Below are 17,114 nucleotides of genomic sequence, written 5' to 3' on the forward strand. Positions count from 1 at the left end.
ATCCTGTTACAAAAAAAAAATAATTAAAATCGGCCCATAAAAACGAAAAATCACCATCGACCCACCGAGCAAATGCCCGGTATGCCCGATGGCCAGTCCAGCTATGGCCATCGGGCCGTGCCATCAGTTAAGCCTTCATGTGCCAGCTGTGGCACACATCCATTAACTGGGTTATCCATCAAGGATCCAGTTTAGGTCTTTTTTAAAAATTTTATTGCATATTTTACCCCTCTCTTTGAGAAATACAAAATTTAGTATTACTGTTATGCAGATGATACCAATTTATATATTATTGCTACACTTAAAAGTGAACAGCTTTATATATTGTACTGTTCTATCACATTATAAAGAACCTATGACTGTTTTAATGATCTGAACTCGTGGAAAAATAAAATAACAAAACTGTTTCAGTTGTTTTATGAAGTCTGCCCAAGCCCCACAAACATCCTCACAGAGTTCTTTATCTGGAAATATCCAAACTATTAAAAATCTTGGTGTTTTTATGGATAGTTAATTTACTTTTAACTATCAAATCAGAAATGTTGTCAAGGCTTTTACCAACTGAAAACCATTGTTAAATTAAAAACACCTTTATCGCCTGACTACTGCAGTTCCCTGTATACAGGATTACATTGCATCTTGTTTGTAGATTGTTCAAAATGCACCTCGTTCCTTTCTTAACTGGTACAAAGAAAAGACAGCACATCACTGCTGTTTTACCTCAGCTACACTTGCTGCCTAAAAATGTTTTAAGAAGTTGAGCTATTCAGAGATGGAGTTGCTGGTATTCTGGATCATAGGCCTGTTGTATAACCCAAGTGCAACTCCTGGGCACAAGCTAATTGCTGGACATTGTCATTCAGGATTTTCTGGTAGAGGGCAGAATTCATGGCTCCATAAATTACAGCAAGTCATCCTGAACGAGCAAAGCAGCCCCTGACTATCATACTGCCACCACCATGTTTGACTGTTGGGGGGGGATCTTGTCAGTTTCCAAAATGTTTTCCCAAAAGTCTTTGATCATCAAGATGATTTTTGGCAACTGTGAGAGGAGCCTTTATGCTCTTTTTGGTCAGCGGTGGTTTTAACCATAGATCACTCCCAATGCCATTTTACCCAGGCTTTTTCTTATTGTTGAATCATGAACTCTGACAGTAATTGAGACATGTGAGGCCTGCGGTTCTTAAATTGTTATTCTGAGCTTTTTGTGACCTCCTAGACAAGTCACCAATGTGGTCTTGTAGTAATTTTGGTAGACCAGTCACTCCTGAGAGGGTTCACCACTGTTCCAAGTTTTCTCGATTTGTTGATAACAGGTCTCACACCATGATTCACTGCAGTCCAAAAACTTAAATAGCTTTGTGACCCTTTCCAGACAGATAGGTGTCAGGGACTTGTTTCTGAGCTGTTTCTTTATGTTCTTATGTGCATTGCTTTTTGACATCTTTTAACCTACTTCACTTTGTCAAACAGGTTCTGTTTAAGGGATGATTGATTCAGCAGGTCTGGCAGCAATGAGGCTTGCATGAGATCAGTGAAATGGAAGACTGCTTTCCAAAAAAAAAGTCATCAATCACACTTAAATCATGTTTTAACAAAGGTTGGGTGAATTGCTTTCTCATATATGCTGGGTAGGTTTGAATAGCTTCTTTCCCTTAATAAATTAAATTATCATTTAAAACTGCTTTTGTATTTATCTTTCTTTGTCTAATATCAAAATTAGTTTGATGATCTGAAACATGTGTGACAAATAACTACGTAAATAACGAATTAACTTAAAAAAAAAACCCTAGGAATCAGGAAAGGGGCAAATAGTTTTTCACAGCACTGTGTATAAATAAACGAACTTGACTATTTTTTTTAAATGCTTCAGGGTGATGATGTTCTCCTTCTGCACCAAAGTAGAATTTTAAACACGGAATGGTTGCTTTAAATGTATATTTTATTATAGTTACGTTACCTTAAACCAAGAGCTATCTGTTACACAGATGTGAAAAACATGTATCGACCCTTAAGTTAAGTCTTCTGTTCGAGAAATAAACAGGTTGTGTGGGGCTGCATTAGAAAACACGTGACTTTCTGGGTGTTTCTGAACACTCGTGTCACATGATCGTGCCAGTGTTTTTGTTAAGTGTTGAAGGCGAGTGCAGTTAACCGCAGAGCTAGCAGGTAAAGAAGCAAGTTGGAATTACGTAGCCAGAAGCCGTTGAGGGTTTTGTTTTCAAGAGAAGCGCTTTGTCATTGCTCCAGATAAGCTCGCGAGACTTTCGTCTGTTTTCTTGCCGTTGTTGTGACGCTAACATTAGCCGAGCTAGCCCAGCGACTGCTAACATTAGCTAACTCCCTGCGCCCTGTTTGTTGTTGTGCTTCTGTGATTTCGCGCAGACAAGTGCTGAGCCATCCCGAGGGAAACAACAGAAACATGGTGCAAATCTGTCGTGTCCAGTCATGGTTTGTGGGAGTAACGCCACTCCTCATTTTCGGTGAGTATTTTGTTTCGGTTTAGTTCACATTAGCAACAAGATTACAAAATCCGAAGATCTGAAATTAGCAGGACTCCAACGTTTACACCAACGCTGCTAACGCTACACGCCAATGGTTTAAAACATATTGGTTTAACTAAATAATTAAAGTGTTGCTGTGGTAAAATCAGCGTTTTAAACACTTAAACGAACTTGAGTGCCGCCTTATGCTGCGAAAATAGATGACAACGAATGTGCTGAAGCGTCGTTTGGGTGTTTTCTTCCTTATTACCTGTTCTTTGTCTAGTACCAAGGAAATCTAGGGCACATGCATACAGCATTTGTGCCCAAAAAGAAGCTTACACCAAATTAGGTGTAAAGATGAATGATTATGGTTATGGGTGATCAGTTATTGTATGTAAGGGGGTGTTTAGATTTACTATGAGGCTTCACGTTCTGGTTTTACAATGTTGTCAGTTTTTGAGGTTTTCTTTAGTGGCGATTTTTAAGTTTATATATGTATGTGTGTGTGTGTGTGTGTGTGTGTGTGCTAGTAATTACATACACATAAAATTTAAAATGGGTTAGGACACATAAAACGGTCCAGTGCTTAAGTTCTTTTTGAGTTGAATATTTGCTGAATTTGCTGTAGTCCCCCCCTTGAGGGAGCAGATGAAAGTACCTTCGTCAAGTACTCCATGCCGGCCAAACCAGGAGGTTGGAATTTCCAACTTCGTACTTGTATACAGCGCATTTGAACCCAAACCAGTTGTTTAAGGATGTTCTTGATAGTCATGGTTTACAGTAAATGCAAATAACCTTTCCAAGCTTGGCAGATGAATGAGGAAAAAGCACTGAAAAGGCAAATGATGCACACTGAAGTTAAAATAAAGCCATACACCATAAACAGAAGACACTCTTAAAGTCTCAAAACTTTAATTTATGATAGTTCTTTTTTAAAATCACACGTACTAGTTTAATATTATACTTTAAAAGTCGAATCAACTACTGCATTCATGTTGTTTCAGAGTTTTGCCTGTTGGTTGGATAGAACAAGAAAATTAATATTCAACATAATCCACACATTAATTTGAGAAGAAAATAACTGAGCTCAAGCCCTTTTTACTTCCCACTCAACTCCTTTTTAATTTTCTGTCTCAGATTTGAAGTTGCTAGAATAATCTTTTGATGTAGGAGGCTACTCTTTTCCTTTTATTATCAGCTCATTGATGGGTCAAATTTCTACCTTTTCATTTGTAAACCATCTGATTCGGTGAGTAATTGGGGAAAACAAAGTAGTCCTAAACATGTAGCCATGTGTTCACACATAGAGGCTTTTTGGAACACTTAGGCTATATGGAACACTTAAAAACAAAAAAGTTGTATTCGATGGCACCAAAATTGATTCAAGTAATGGCACAAGGTGAAAATTGACTGTGGGCCCTTTTTATTTACTGCATACTATTAATATCAATGTTTATCTCATATTTATTTTTATTTTTGGACATTTTGAAGCTTTGTAGTCTTTGACTTGTAAACGATTGTGTTTTGCAGTGACTGTCCTGCACCAGGGCTTTGCTACTGTTGCCCCGCCCACTCCCGCACCACACAAAGAACCCGGAAGACCTGAAAGAGGACACTACAACATCACGAATAACGGCACCATCTGTTTAATGGCATACATGGGCCTCCAGCTCAACATTTCATACAACTCCACCTCCCAGAAAAAGGTGCCGCAATAAAACCCGCACGTAACTGATAGGCGAATGCCGCAGGTTAAAAGTATTTGGACAAATAACATTTCATGATTTTCTTTACAGGTTGTCCAGGATGTGATGAACTTACAACCCAATTTGACAAAGCACTCTGGATCATGTGATTCTGAGATCGCGTCCCTGCAGCTCACAGTGGATGCTGTTAAAACCAACCTCATTTTTGTCTTCACAATGGTGAGTTTCTGTTTTCATCATGTACTTCCTAAAGAAGCCACTAGATGGCAGCTGGAGCTTGAAGTTAACCTGCTCTAATGCAGTGGCGCTCACTTGGCTGTGCTTTTGTTTTTTCCACTAGAACTCCACATCCAACAAGTACCACTTAAGTGAAGTGAACGTGTCAGCGGCCTGGCCGGACATGAAAGGTGAGGCTCCTCGACTTCTTAGGTTGTATCCAGGTAGTCTGTATCTGATTAATGAACATGTGTGCAACCTATTTTGTGACCTACTCTTCAGTGTAGTCCACACACACACACACACACACACACACACACACACACACACACACACACACACACACACACACACACACACACACACACATGTATATGTATAAACTAGGTGTGAGTGGTCATGTGTTGCTCAGGTCCTTGTCTAATCAGTAATATTGTGATGGGATCTGAAGCCGACTAAAACACATTGAAAATGCATTTGCATTGATGTCAGACCAAGCCGCATCATGGTGTAAAGGTGCTTCCAAAATGGACACAGCGTTCATTGCACTTGCTCATTGGTTCGAGGGAAGTGCAGTGGACATAGCAATATAGGCGGGGTTTAAATGGTTCAAATGTCAGTGTGTATTCTGTACCTCTTTTCATCAATACATCAAGGATTTTCTTAGATCTGAGTTATTTGCAGCAAAGCACAACAAAGCATTGCTGTTTTCTTGTATTGCTCACCTACACCAAGCTGCTCAAGTTTTAAAATACCCACTGAGTGTGTGTGCTTGGATGGGAATCCATTTCTATGAAAGAGGTTTCTTTCTGTAGCATCACCTTGGATGCATGTGAACTAATTCAGTGAATTCAGACACAGATAACAACTTTTTCCTTGTCTCCCAGATACCGGCTGGACACCTTGTTTCTTTTGGTGATGTAGGCAGTTGTCACAGCGGTCAGAGTTCACGTTTGTTTGGTGTTTGTTCAGATTAAACAAATTAGCTGGATTTCTTTGCTCCTGAGCTGCACACCGCACATTTCCCAGTGCAACAACGGAGCACAATTGTGTTTCAATAGCCATTTATAAATATTGTTTTTCACAAGCTCACTGCGTGCTGACAGATGTTATGATATTGGTCATGCAGTTGACAGTAGAATTGTTTTTGATCATCAATCGGTACCACTTGAAGTGTGACAGACTTCAAGTGGATTCAATTGGATTCATTTGTAGTTTAGTTCAGTTTTATTGTAATAGCACCAAATTACAACAGTGGTCACCTCAGTCACCTGCACTGTCAAGGTGCTTTATACTGCAAGATGAAGACCCTACAGTATTCAGGAAGAAACCCCAACAATCAGATGAATCCTTATGAGCAAGCACTTGGCGACAGTGGGAATTAAAAAATGCCTTGTTTCAGACAGATGATGAATTGAAGGGAAGCGCCAAGACATAGTATAAAATAACTAAGAATGATTTTGAAATGTGAGTCACAGAAAGCTACTTTAGCAGAGTCCACAAAAAAAAAATGGAGCTGTAAACTGGCTCTCTTCAGTGAATTTAAAGCAGCTTTCATCGCTCAGATTAGCGAGAATGTTGTTCTGCTGTGGTGTCTCTTAATTCATTGTTTACTGAGGTCACATACATTACAACAGACTACAGGTTGTAGTTTTGTAGTAATTATGGTGAAGTTGGAAAAAAGCAGTATGCAAAATTAAGTCCTTATCTTTGTGTTAAAGTCACAGTGAAACTGAAACTGTAGTGTTTCCGTGCACTGACACATTTGCAGGTCATGCAGAAAATGCGGGCAGGTTTAAGCATTGTGGGCTTACCTCAAACTGTAAGACACACTTTATTGATTTAAATTTCATTTACCAGAAGATAACCGATCAACAAACACACCGAATCTGAACTTTATTAACATGTAGTTCATTTAAATTTCTCTCTCATAATCATTTTTTTCCCTTCTTATATGAATCTGTTTTCGCACTTGATACACTTCTCATGTCCATTCTGTTTTCTGCTTTAGAGCATATTTCAGGCCATAACAGCAGTCTGGACTACCTGCGGGGAACTGTGGGGTACTCGTACTACTGCCGTGACGAGCAAACTCTAAACGTGGTCCAGAATTTGTCCATCAACACCTTCCAGTTGCAGGTGCAGCCTTTCGCTGTTAAAGGAGATCAGTTTGGAGCAGGTAAACACTTCCGCCTAGTAGAGTGTGATCAAAACACATCATCTCCTCCTTGTCCTTTCTCACGTGTCCTTTTCTGTCTATCAGCTGAGGAATGCCAGCTGGATGAAGATGACATGTTGATCCCCATTGTAGTCGGAGCAGCTTTAGCGGGGCTCGTTGCCATCGTGCTCTTGGCCTACCTCATTGGGAGGAAGAGGAGCCATGCTGGCTACCAGAGCATCTGAGGTCACTCCTTACTCACATGTTGTCAGAGGCCTGAACGCGGCCCTACCCTACCTGAAAATTAACCACTGTCTTTCGAGACTTGAAGCGCGCCCCTCTTCCCCTCCATGTTTCTCTCCCTGCCTCTGTGTGTCTGTGCTGTTCTTTGCCCTCATAAGTAACACTAATTATTATCACCTTGTTGAGGTTCATATGTGCTTTCTGAACTGACCCGCTCTTTCTTAAAAAAGGGAATTATTTAGAAGATTGTAATGAAATGAGGCCAACTTCTCACTGGTACTATGTAAAGGAGGGGATGCATGTTTGCAGAGGATCAATTATAGTCCTCGAGTTGCTATTTATGATTTCTATGAAAGGAATTTTGAGGGATTTGGGGATTTAGAAACTGGGGTTTGTCTGTTATGGAATGACCATTTTTATTGGTCCAGCATAAAATGAGGTTTGCTGTTACAAAGGGAATATTTCTGCCAGTTATACTTAAACTACGTCCGACAGTTGAGAACTGAACTGATTATTTACCTGCAAGCTGTATGCACGTTTGAAAGAACATATTTAGAAACACAATAACCTAATCCTAAAAAGGATGTGTGAGGAGTCCTCTTGTAGCTCTAAGATGCATTTTAGAATTAACTTTCTTTTTTTAAGCAGGGTTAGTGTTTCAAAGCTTTTCACTCCCTTTTTCGGACACACAGCATGTTTTCTGTTGTGAGTCAGTTTTAGTTTCATTCAGCTTGTGGAAATGGACAGACTGGCCAGACTCGTACTCCCACTGTAAACTACCTGTGTATTATTTTTACATTGGATGAGTTGGTCACTTCATGTGTTGCGGCCGTTAAGGCACAGGTAGCCTTTGCAGTATTTTCCTGAATGGCAACTGTCACCACTCACAATACCGCGACATAAGCGCTGATATTGAAAGAGAAAACGTCAAAACCGAAAGCAAGGATTTTCCTGAAAGTTTTTCGCACGAGGTCACCACTTTTAAATCTCATCGCAATGTGCAACGACAACAAAATGGCGGCAGGGGCCAATGGTTGTGATATCGTTTCCGGCACGCACCGCTGTTCAAAAGGGGGAGCATTAAAACACTGACCTTTGTTACCTTCAGTACCTTCTCCTCTTGCTTCCGTTCTTAATCAACATGCAGTCTTTGGCTATAGCTTTGCACTGACCAGCCACAGCATCAAAACCACTGGCAGCTGAAGTGAACCGTGATGTTTATTTAATTTCAGTGCAGTATTCTGCTGGGAAGGGTTGGGCACTACAAGTCACGTGGAAGTCTCTGTAGCTTGAGTTAAAGGCAACTGGATTTCTTTTGCAGTGACTTTGAAGCTTCTTCATTTCTAAAAGCTGGTGGAGAGTCATAGTTGACTTCTGATCAAGTACTAAAAAAGGAACCCTTAGAGCTAAAAAAGAAAATCCAGCTGCCTTCAACTGAAGTCAAGACAGTTTGTGTCGATGTTACTTTAATCTGCAGCATAAACCTTACTGGAAATTCAGCACAAACCAGGATAGCATCTGCATCTCCCTGCAGAACAATTCACCAGACTACACTCTAGAAACATTTCACGAATGGCTTGAGGAACATGACAAAGTGCCAAAGGTGTTGACCTGGCCCTCAAGCTCCCCAAAGCCCAAACAGATGTGCCAGAAATGCACATCTGTTACCATGTCAGTGTCCCAGCAGTCAATAGTAAATGATCTGATACTTATATAGTTCTTTGCTACTGAATTTGAGCTCTCAAAGTGCTTCCTACTACAAACCTCATTCAGCCATTCACACACATTCATAGGAGTGCTTTTTTTTTCTATGACAAAGCACTTTTTAATCTAACCTAACACACACTCCCAGTCTGAGAAACTCAGGGTTCAGCATCTGGCCTGAGGATTGCCCAGAGATTGAATCAGCGATCTCCCGCTTAACAGATGACCTACTCAGCGTCAGTGCCACTGACTCTATTTTGGTGGCGCAAGGGGGACGTGCCATGTTAGATATCTGGTTTTAAAGTTGTGGCTGACTAGTGTATATTTACTGTGTAGATAAAGAAACAGTTGACACAAAAGCAACAAAAAAAGTTTATTTCCCACAAGGCTGATAGTCACTCCTATGAATTCTGTCGTTACAACACAACCAAAACAGGATCTAACAGCATTGTTGGTTTAAATGAAGCCCAAAGCCTAAACATCTCTGTAGGAACTTAACAAAATTCCTACAGAGATGGTTTTGTTTTGCTTGGGATGTTGGTTCCTGAAAGAAAAGCAGTTTAACTGCAGTCCTGAGAAACAGCCCCGTGTCATTATTAAAAAGGCCAAAGTGCTCTGGTCAGTGTTCATCAGTGCCTTCCCAGCTGTAACATGGATGGGATTCAAGTAATGCTAATATCACACAGGAACTCGCTCACTCACCCACACTGTGCTGCCATAACTGAGACATGTTTGTGTCTCCCGTAGCCTTCGTGTACTGTTACTACCATAAATATGCATTGTTCGATATAGTAGGAAAAAGCACAGATAATTTGTGTTTTTGTGTTTGTTTTTTTTCTCCCTCCCTCATGTTAATACTCATGTAGTTATTTAATAAAGTTTTATTAGATTCGTCTGAACATTTTTTTTTTAAGGAGAGGTCAATAAAAGTGATGAATGAGGCCATCTGACTCTTTGTTTTGCCTTCATGCTGTTTGTTAGCAGACAAACCTGTTCCCTGTTGGGTTTTTATTTGTTTGGGCTCCTTAGAAGCGGATGTTCATTATTTGACAAGGAAGGTATTGAATACCATCAAAGACTAAATTCCAATATCATTTTTTTAGAGAATACAAACATATTCACTGTGTTTTAACCACAGTTTTGACATTTGAATAAAGTTAAAAGAACAAAGCAAATAGCCAAGTTAATACTTGCGAGTAAAGAGTGGGAGGTTAAGGGAAGTTAAATGAACATGGTGTTTGACTGTCAAAGCAGTCCCCGAGCAACAGGGAGCCTGTTACAACGCACGTGTTGACTAAATAATGTAAATGTCACTTGGAAACAGCAAATTTGCATCAGTCCATGCAGAGACTGGATCTGCAGGGTGTGGTCATGGAGGATACAACACATCCTATAAGGCACAAAATGACTGAAAAAGGGATACAAAACCAGGTTATGTGATGCAATGGGAACATGAGGAAATGTAAAACAGTTACAAAGAGGTACTTTTACAACCCTGTGTCCAGTAAAGGTGGGTGTGCCATAATGGTGTAAAATCCACCAGTGTCACGTTTGATGTCTTTCTAATATTTTTGATAAATTATGGTGTTCAGATCATTTGCACATCATTTGCGTTTGGTTTTTATTTACATAGCGCCCCAACTTGTTTGGAAACTTTTCTTTTTTTTTATAGCAGAGCCGCCACCTCACAGTCTTATCCATAGCTGTTGGGGATTTGGGTTTACTAACATCAGCTATTCTATAGTTTGCATTTTAATTTCAAAAGTTGTTTATCTGTATTATCTACATTCATTTTGCATTTGAATATTTACTTATTGTACTTTATGATAGTTTACAGACTATTATGGCTAGGGCTGTTCATATAATGATATATATCGGATGACGATATAAAAACGTCTATCATTTCATTTTACGTTATCGTTTGTTTCGTGGTGTCGCAAAATAAACTGTTTACGGCAATATTTTTTCATCGTTTTGATGGTCACTGTAGTGTCTATATTAATTTCTTAAAAGTTCTCTCTTTCCCTTATATTTAATAGAACCACACTACAGATGGACAAGCGCCTGTTTGTTTGCGTTGTGGTTAGCAACAACGACGGTAACAGTATCGCGTGTCCGCTTGTTTATGTTCCACATAAACCTTTCACAATAAAGCTCAAGATCCTGTTGAGACCTTTCAAAATAAACTGAATCACGTGAAAGAGCAGATTATTTACGGATGAGAATTTAAAAAAGAGCCGCCAGGTGCTAAAAAATAAACCTTAGACTCAAACGTTAGAACAGGCTTTTCCCCGCAGCACGCCGTGTAATAAATACTCACAAAGAAAACGGCGGCCTTTACAACTTATGTCTAAAAATGTATAGTTTCATGCATCGGTTAAAACACTGGACTCCAGCTACATGACGCGCAGCTGGAAACACTTCCCGAAAGACGAGCTGTCCGACATTCACAGAATTTACAGAAAATGTTACATTTCTGTGATTTATATCGTTAGTGACGATAGAATTCTTATATCGGGATATGAGATTTTGGTCATATCGCACAGCCCTAATTATGGCCTAGAAAAAGGGTCAGTGTATGCCTCTGCAGATTTCAGATCTTCTATCGCATTTAGTAAAAGATTGCAGATCACAGTTTCCAGTTATAGTAACTGATTATCTATTTATAACAGAAACAAAGCACTGTGAGCTAAAATGAACAACATTATCTGTATCACTGAGGTAATTTGTCCAACACAGCATTTGTAGACTTGCACTCACTGACCACTTAATTAGATAAACTCATTCAACTGCTCGTTAATGGAAATATCTAATCAGCGAATTGTGTGGCAGCAACTGTCATTCAGGCATGCAGACATGGTCGAGATGACCTGCCAAAGTTCAAACTGAGCATCAGAATGGGGAAGGACGGTGATAAGAACAACTCTGAATGTGTTATAGTGCCTTGGTAGAATGCCCAGGCTGCTTCAAGCTGGCAGGAAGGCAGCAGTAATGCAAATAACAGAAGAGAAGTATCCCTTAACACGCACCAAGATCACACCAAGTGCCACTCCTGCCAGCTAAAAAAAAAGGCAACAGGTTATAATTACATGTGGTCACTGGAGCTGAACATTAGAAGACTGGAAAAATGTTTCCTGTTTCTGCTGTGACATTCAGATGGTAGGATCAGAGTTCACACTAAACAACAAGAAAACATTTATCCATCCTTACTTCTCTCAGTGGTTCAATGGCTGTGGTGGAACACGAGATTCACAAATCCGACAGTCGCTGCTGAAAAATCTGCAGCAACTGTTTTGTGCTATCATTCAATATGGACCAAAATCTTTCCATGACTTTTATGAATCTGTACCATGAAATCCCACTCATTGCAACGTGTACTTACTAAAGTGGCTGGTGAGCATATAACTTTAATAGCTTTGTAGACTATGCCTGAATTCATGACTGACACACACAAATAATACTGATGCTACCATTTAGCAGAAGCATTCAGCAAAGTGAGGAAGCAGATGGGGTAAGTTAATGGGTTTTATTTTACAACAAAAAGTGAAAAATGAGACTGAGCTCCATAAATTTAAACAGAAACCACCACATTAAAAGCGTGACCCTTCAGCTTTACGTTCTCTTGTAAACAGTCCTAAAGGCAAGAGACAGAACAAAGTATTCACAGTAAAAATAAGTGATCCGTCCATAATCACCAAAGCAAAAGTGTTTTTAGAAAATACACATGTAAATGCTGTTTGGTGCGGTGTTATGATCTTAATGTACTTCTGTATATATAGCAGCAAATATAGTAGGTGAAAGATTGGAGTCAAAATCAAAAGAAAAGCCTCAGAAGCATAAGCCTTCATATTTAGATACCCAGTCTGCCAGATTAGAGTGTAACAAAGTATAAATCACAGAAGTAACCAGAAGAGTCACCAACATGTATGTTTCATACAGTTCCTGACTGTACAGTGTTACTTACGCTGCCTGAGCTTTTGTTTTATTAAATCCAGTATAAGGGGAAAGTGTCCTGAACCTCATGGCTGTCCTGATTCCTCCTTGAGAATTTGTTGTCTGCATTTCTCTCTCAGTTTATCAACAGTCGACATCGACAGACTCTTAGGTTCCGTAAAGATCTTCTGCAAAGGAACATTTAAGGAGTGCTTAGGCTTTTTTCTACTCAAAATAAAAATAAAAACTACAATTAAAACTGTGTAAATACTTTTAACAGATTATCTTCTGCACAGTCTCATGGACTGGTGAAGTTAGAATAGCTGAAATGTAGCACTTCCCCATGAATTGTTTTTCTTTTTTGGGAAGTATTCTTTAAAAAAAGATGTTTTATGACCATAAGTAGTGTCATTTTTCTCTGGCCCCTTCCTAACCGTCATTGTATTTGGCAATCTCACCTGCATAAAGGTGTGGCAGTCTAGAGTGAAAGCCCCAGAAGTGATCTGTTTGAAGCATTCGCACACGTCAGGCAAAGAGCGCGCTCTCAGGATCTCTGCCTGGTGGTGAAGTATGAGAGTAAGAGCCACGCGGAAAAGTACTTTGGATCCCTCGTAGAAAAGACAATCCCAGACCCGCAGAACAGTCTGCAAGAATAAGACAGAAGGTGGATGTCAGTTAAATGATCGCCACATGCTTCTAGTTTGACCCCTCCACTAAAGCGCAGCTTTTGCCTCACCTCGATAGGGAGTACATCGATGTAGAGGCAGATAAACCAGCGAGACACCACCAGCGTCCATATGCCAGGGTACTGGGCCATGAGCTGTCCTACTGCAGGAGCTTTGACCTTAACCAGCTCACCAAGGACCTCCTGGTCAGTCTTCAGACCCAACATGGCCGGGGTGTAGTAGTCTGCAACACATTCAGATGAATTCCTCCTTTTCTTTTGCACAATTGAAAGCCATTGTAGTGCATTTATTTATTATAGATAATATTTATTATTATGTAAACTTTGAATTACATTTATTTATTTAACAGCCCTCCTTAAGGAAAAGATCAGGCTAACTGATTATTATTTTATCCCCAGTACCTCAGAAAAACAGACTCACATGCTCACAGTTAATTTGCTGCTTAATAAACTGAACAGAAATAAATAATGATGGTCTGGAGCATTGTTTTATAAAAGATCTCAAATTTTTATAGACCGAGTGTCAGTTTAGGAAGGCGCTATGAGAACTTAAAAAAAAAAGAAAAAGAAGTAAAACGGAAGAGAAGCGCATCTTTGGTCTCGTTCTCTGCCGCCTTGACATTTTGCTGTACGTTTCCTTTGTTGTGGTTGCAAAATGTTAGCTGAGGCTGCCGCTGGCCCTCGACACGAACACTGAAAACCCTGCATCTCTAAAGTGGAACTGGTTTAACCTATGGAGCAACAGTGCAGGGTAGGGGATGTTTGCTGTGGGGTAAACAAAAACAAAAAAAAGAGCTCTGAAAGGAAGCCGACGTTAACTGTCACCTTACCTGGGAGTATCCTGCCCACCAGTGCATCCATAAGCCAGAAGGATTTCTCTTCGTCTTTCGTGATGATCATGAGGTAGCCTGCAATGAAGTTCATGCCCTAAAAACGAAAGAGCATGCTGTGGATCGCTTAGAATAAGAACTCCTGCTGTGTGTGCATACAGTATGCCAGGTTTTACATTGAATAAGTGCACTGACCGATATAAGAGCTAACAGATGAAGGTTAAGACGGAAAATCCTACACATGTATTGGTTAAATAAGGAAGTAGCCAGCCCTGATCTTTAGGTAAACAGACATGGTCTTAGATAGAGGGAGAGTCAGAGCTTGTCGCTGACTGCATTTTCTTCACCTGACAGTAGCCCACTGTAGGATTATGGTGTCCGTAGGCCAGCAGCACATTGAACAGAGCCTTCTGCATGCCTGGCTCTGCTTTGCTCTTGAACAGGATGTTGTCAGGAAAGGTCCTGTGCATATCTTTTAAAAAGCAGAAAGAGTGAGTGAATTATTGGGACATAATTTAAGCATTGAAAGAGCATGCTGTATGCTGCGACAGTTTTGGTGCACCTGTGTGAATGGTTTCTTTCAGCTTGGTGTCATGCTCCATGTCCAGCAGAGACTGGTAATAACCCGGCTTACTCTCCAGCTGTTCCTGGGCACCACTAGCCGCCATCCAGATCCTGGCACGGTGCTCATTAGGCACACCTTTACGAACAAACCTCTTCACTGCCAAAACATGTTTTATTATTACCCATCACACGACCAGAGAGCTGGAACGAACAAGCAAACAAAACCCATGGAGGTGTCTTTTGTTTTTGTACCTGTGAAGTTCTTCTCCACATGAGGCTTCTCCTGAAGGAGCTTTGACCATCTCATGGACCTCCTGTTGAGGACATCTACATACTGATTCATCATCTCCTTGTAGGAGTCGAAATCGCCACGTCTCTCAAAACCGTAGGCGTCAATCCTGCTGGGACAAATTCACACAGTTCTCCACCAGTGAAGGTCTACACATAACACTCATAGACGCTGTGAAATCAGGATTGCCGGTGGACCTGCTTGCTCCCCTCCCTTTCTTTCATTCTCCTATTCAGTGATGGCAGACTCTAAAACTGCCTCCACTGGGTAGGGTTTCTGTAGCTGAGTGATCAAATGCTCCAGCTGGATGAATAGTTAAGTGTTAAATTACTTCTTAGGGGAGCAAGGAGAAAAATGTAAAAACTCTGACAAGCTCCTGTCCCTTAAAAGCCAACAGGTGACAAACTTTAATGGTAGATTTACACGTTATAAGATGAAATGTGAAGTGGAAATACAAAAAGCTGAAGAGGAAGAAAGATGTTGTAAAAAAAAAAGAAAAGGTTGCCAGTGAGGAAGCTGCAGGCAGATATGCTGACTAAATAACACAGGCCGACAACAAAACAGATAAAAAAAGAAACAAGAAAAGAGAAAATGAACTTTTTAAAACGCAATGAAACAAACAAAGCTTACCTGTCACTGTCATCATAATCGGCCAGAGCCTGCATAGCATTTCCTTTCATTTCCCCATCCATTGTGTCTCATGTGCTAAAGGTAAAGTAGTCCAAGAAAGCAGAAAAAAAGAAAAGAAAAAGAAAAAAACAACTGGGAGCAGGAAGCTTATTCCATTTTTATTCCCTGGAAAAGAACCAGCTGCTGTCAAGGTAAATAACAAAGCGGTCTGAGTTTCCTATGGCTCACCTTACAGCAGCCACTGCTGAGAGGAGGAGCTAGTATGAAGAAACCCACAGGTAACAGCCACAGGCGTGTACTTCTGTTCGCACACAAAACAGTTGGAGGAAGAGACACTGTGGTGTTTGCTCTTATGTCCTCTGCTGGCTGTAATTCCAACATTTTATTAATTTCCTGCAGCAGGTAAATTTGTTATTTCTTTAAAGTGATTTGGAGCCAGACCCAAATTTCCAGTGTTTCAAAGCTGATCTGTTTGGCAGACATATTATTAACACAGAGATGATAGGTGGACTTAGCCAATATTTTATATTTGGAATACATCGTGTTCTGAAACGTGTAGCCCGAAGTAATGAATTATTAGACAGCATTACTGTGGATCAGTCTCACCTTACTTCAACATTATTTTTGACAAACACACAGACAGCTGGCATCTAAAAAGCCTGATATAAAAGACTGTATATATAAGATTTTAAAACACCAAGAATGCTCATCCTCAAGGCCCCAAAACAGGACTTTATAAACCAGTGGGTGATTTTATGGGGGGTTACAGCCATCTTTTATACACAGTTTTGGTCTACACTCCACACTCTGTTTTTAGCTTAATTGTCTCACCCTTTGGTGGGTAGTACAGTGCATAGAGTGACGGAGAAAGGCTCAAAGTGGACTCAAACCCAGGTCACTAGCCCTCAGCGCAACCAGTTGAGCTATAGTGGCACTCCACATGGAGTACTCTTAACAATATATGCGCCATACAATTAGTTTAACTGCAAACAGATTTAAAAAAAAAAAAAACAGTCATGTGTACTGTTTTGTGGAATCATATTATGAAAGTAATCTGGATTTATCTCCTCTGAAACAACATTGTTGTACCTTCCTATTTCACTTATTTTTAGTCAGAAACTTATAGGAGTACTGCAGTTATTAACAGAGCTTTTACTTTCTAATTATTTACAAAGATGATCCCTGGAAATAAATAGATGAACCCTTAAGCCATATTAGCCCTAAAAGAAACTTTGCTGGAGTTGAATTACTTCTGGTGAAAAAGTATTTTAATGATACTTGAATACATTTGATTGACCTATGAGGGTAGCTTAAATAATTCAACCTACAAACATAAATGTGACTTAGCCTCTAGAAGTCAGCGTTGTGCATGAGTTGCATATGATCCCAAAGCAGATGATGCCACACAAGAGAACGCCACTTCAACTGCTTGTTAACAGAAATATCTAATCAGCCAATCACGTGGCAGGAACTCCGTGCATTTAGTTATGTAGATAAGGTCAAGGTGACCTGATAAAGCTTAATCAAAGCATCAGAATGGGGATGAACGGTGATTTAAGTGACTTTGAATGTGGCAGACAGGCTAGTCTGAAAAACTGCTGACCTACACAATCATGTCTTGAGTTTATAGAGAATTACCAGAAAAACAGAAAATATTAAATGAGAAGCAG

The 17,114-nt window shown here is 40.0% G+C and overlaps 2 protein-coding genes across 3 annotated transcripts; one reads left to right on the top strand and one right to left on the bottom strand.

Moving 5' to 3' along the window:
* Positions 1-2,082: 2,082 nt before the first annotated feature.
* On the top strand, positions 2,083-9,458 carry lamp1b (lysosomal associated membrane protein 1b). The gene is made up of 7 exons (XM_026145090.1): positions 2,083-2,169; positions 2,386-2,483; positions 4,017-4,192; positions 4,283-4,411; positions 4,533-4,599; positions 6,420-6,587; positions 6,672-9,458. The coding sequence occupies exons 2-7, from the start codon at positions 2,423-2,425 to the stop codon at positions 6,809-6,811; spliced, it is 741 nt and encodes a 246-aa protein (XP_026000875.1). The 5' UTR covers positions 2,083-2,169; positions 2,386-2,422; the 3' UTR covers positions 6,812-9,458.
* Positions 9,459-12,024: 2,566 nt separating this feature from the next.
* Positions 12,025-16,123, bottom strand: LOC113007970 (growth hormone-regulated TBC protein 1-A-like). Of its 2 annotated transcripts, XR_003269968.1 has the most exons (9): positions 15,445-16,123; positions 14,778-14,923; positions 14,524-14,682; positions 14,309-14,433; positions 13,962-14,058; positions 13,183-13,355; positions 12,905-13,090; positions 12,478-12,634; positions 12,025-12,147 (listed from the first exon to the last, which is right to left on the bottom strand). XR_003269968.1 is itself a non-coding variant. In XM_026145061.1 (8 exons), exons 1-8 carry the CDS (start codon positions 15,504-15,506, stop codon positions 12,533-12,535), a joined length of 1,050 nt encoding a protein of 349 aa, XP_026000846.1. In that variant the 5' UTR covers positions 15,507-16,123; the 3' UTR covers positions 12,025-12,532. The 2 variants fall into 2 exon arrangements, 1 of the variants encoding a protein (XP_026000846.1); XM_026145061.1 differs by having other exon boundaries at positions 12,025-12,634.
* Between the last annotated feature and the right edge of the window lie 991 nt (positions 16,124-17,114).

Source organism: Astatotilapia calliptera, chromosome 16 (assembly GCF_900246225.1).
Source record: "Astatotilapia calliptera chromosome 16, fAstCal1.2, whole genome shotgun sequence".
In the NCBI taxonomy this organism is placed as follows: domain Eukaryota; kingdom Metazoa; phylum Chordata; class Actinopteri; order Cichliformes; family Cichlidae; genus Astatotilapia; species Astatotilapia calliptera.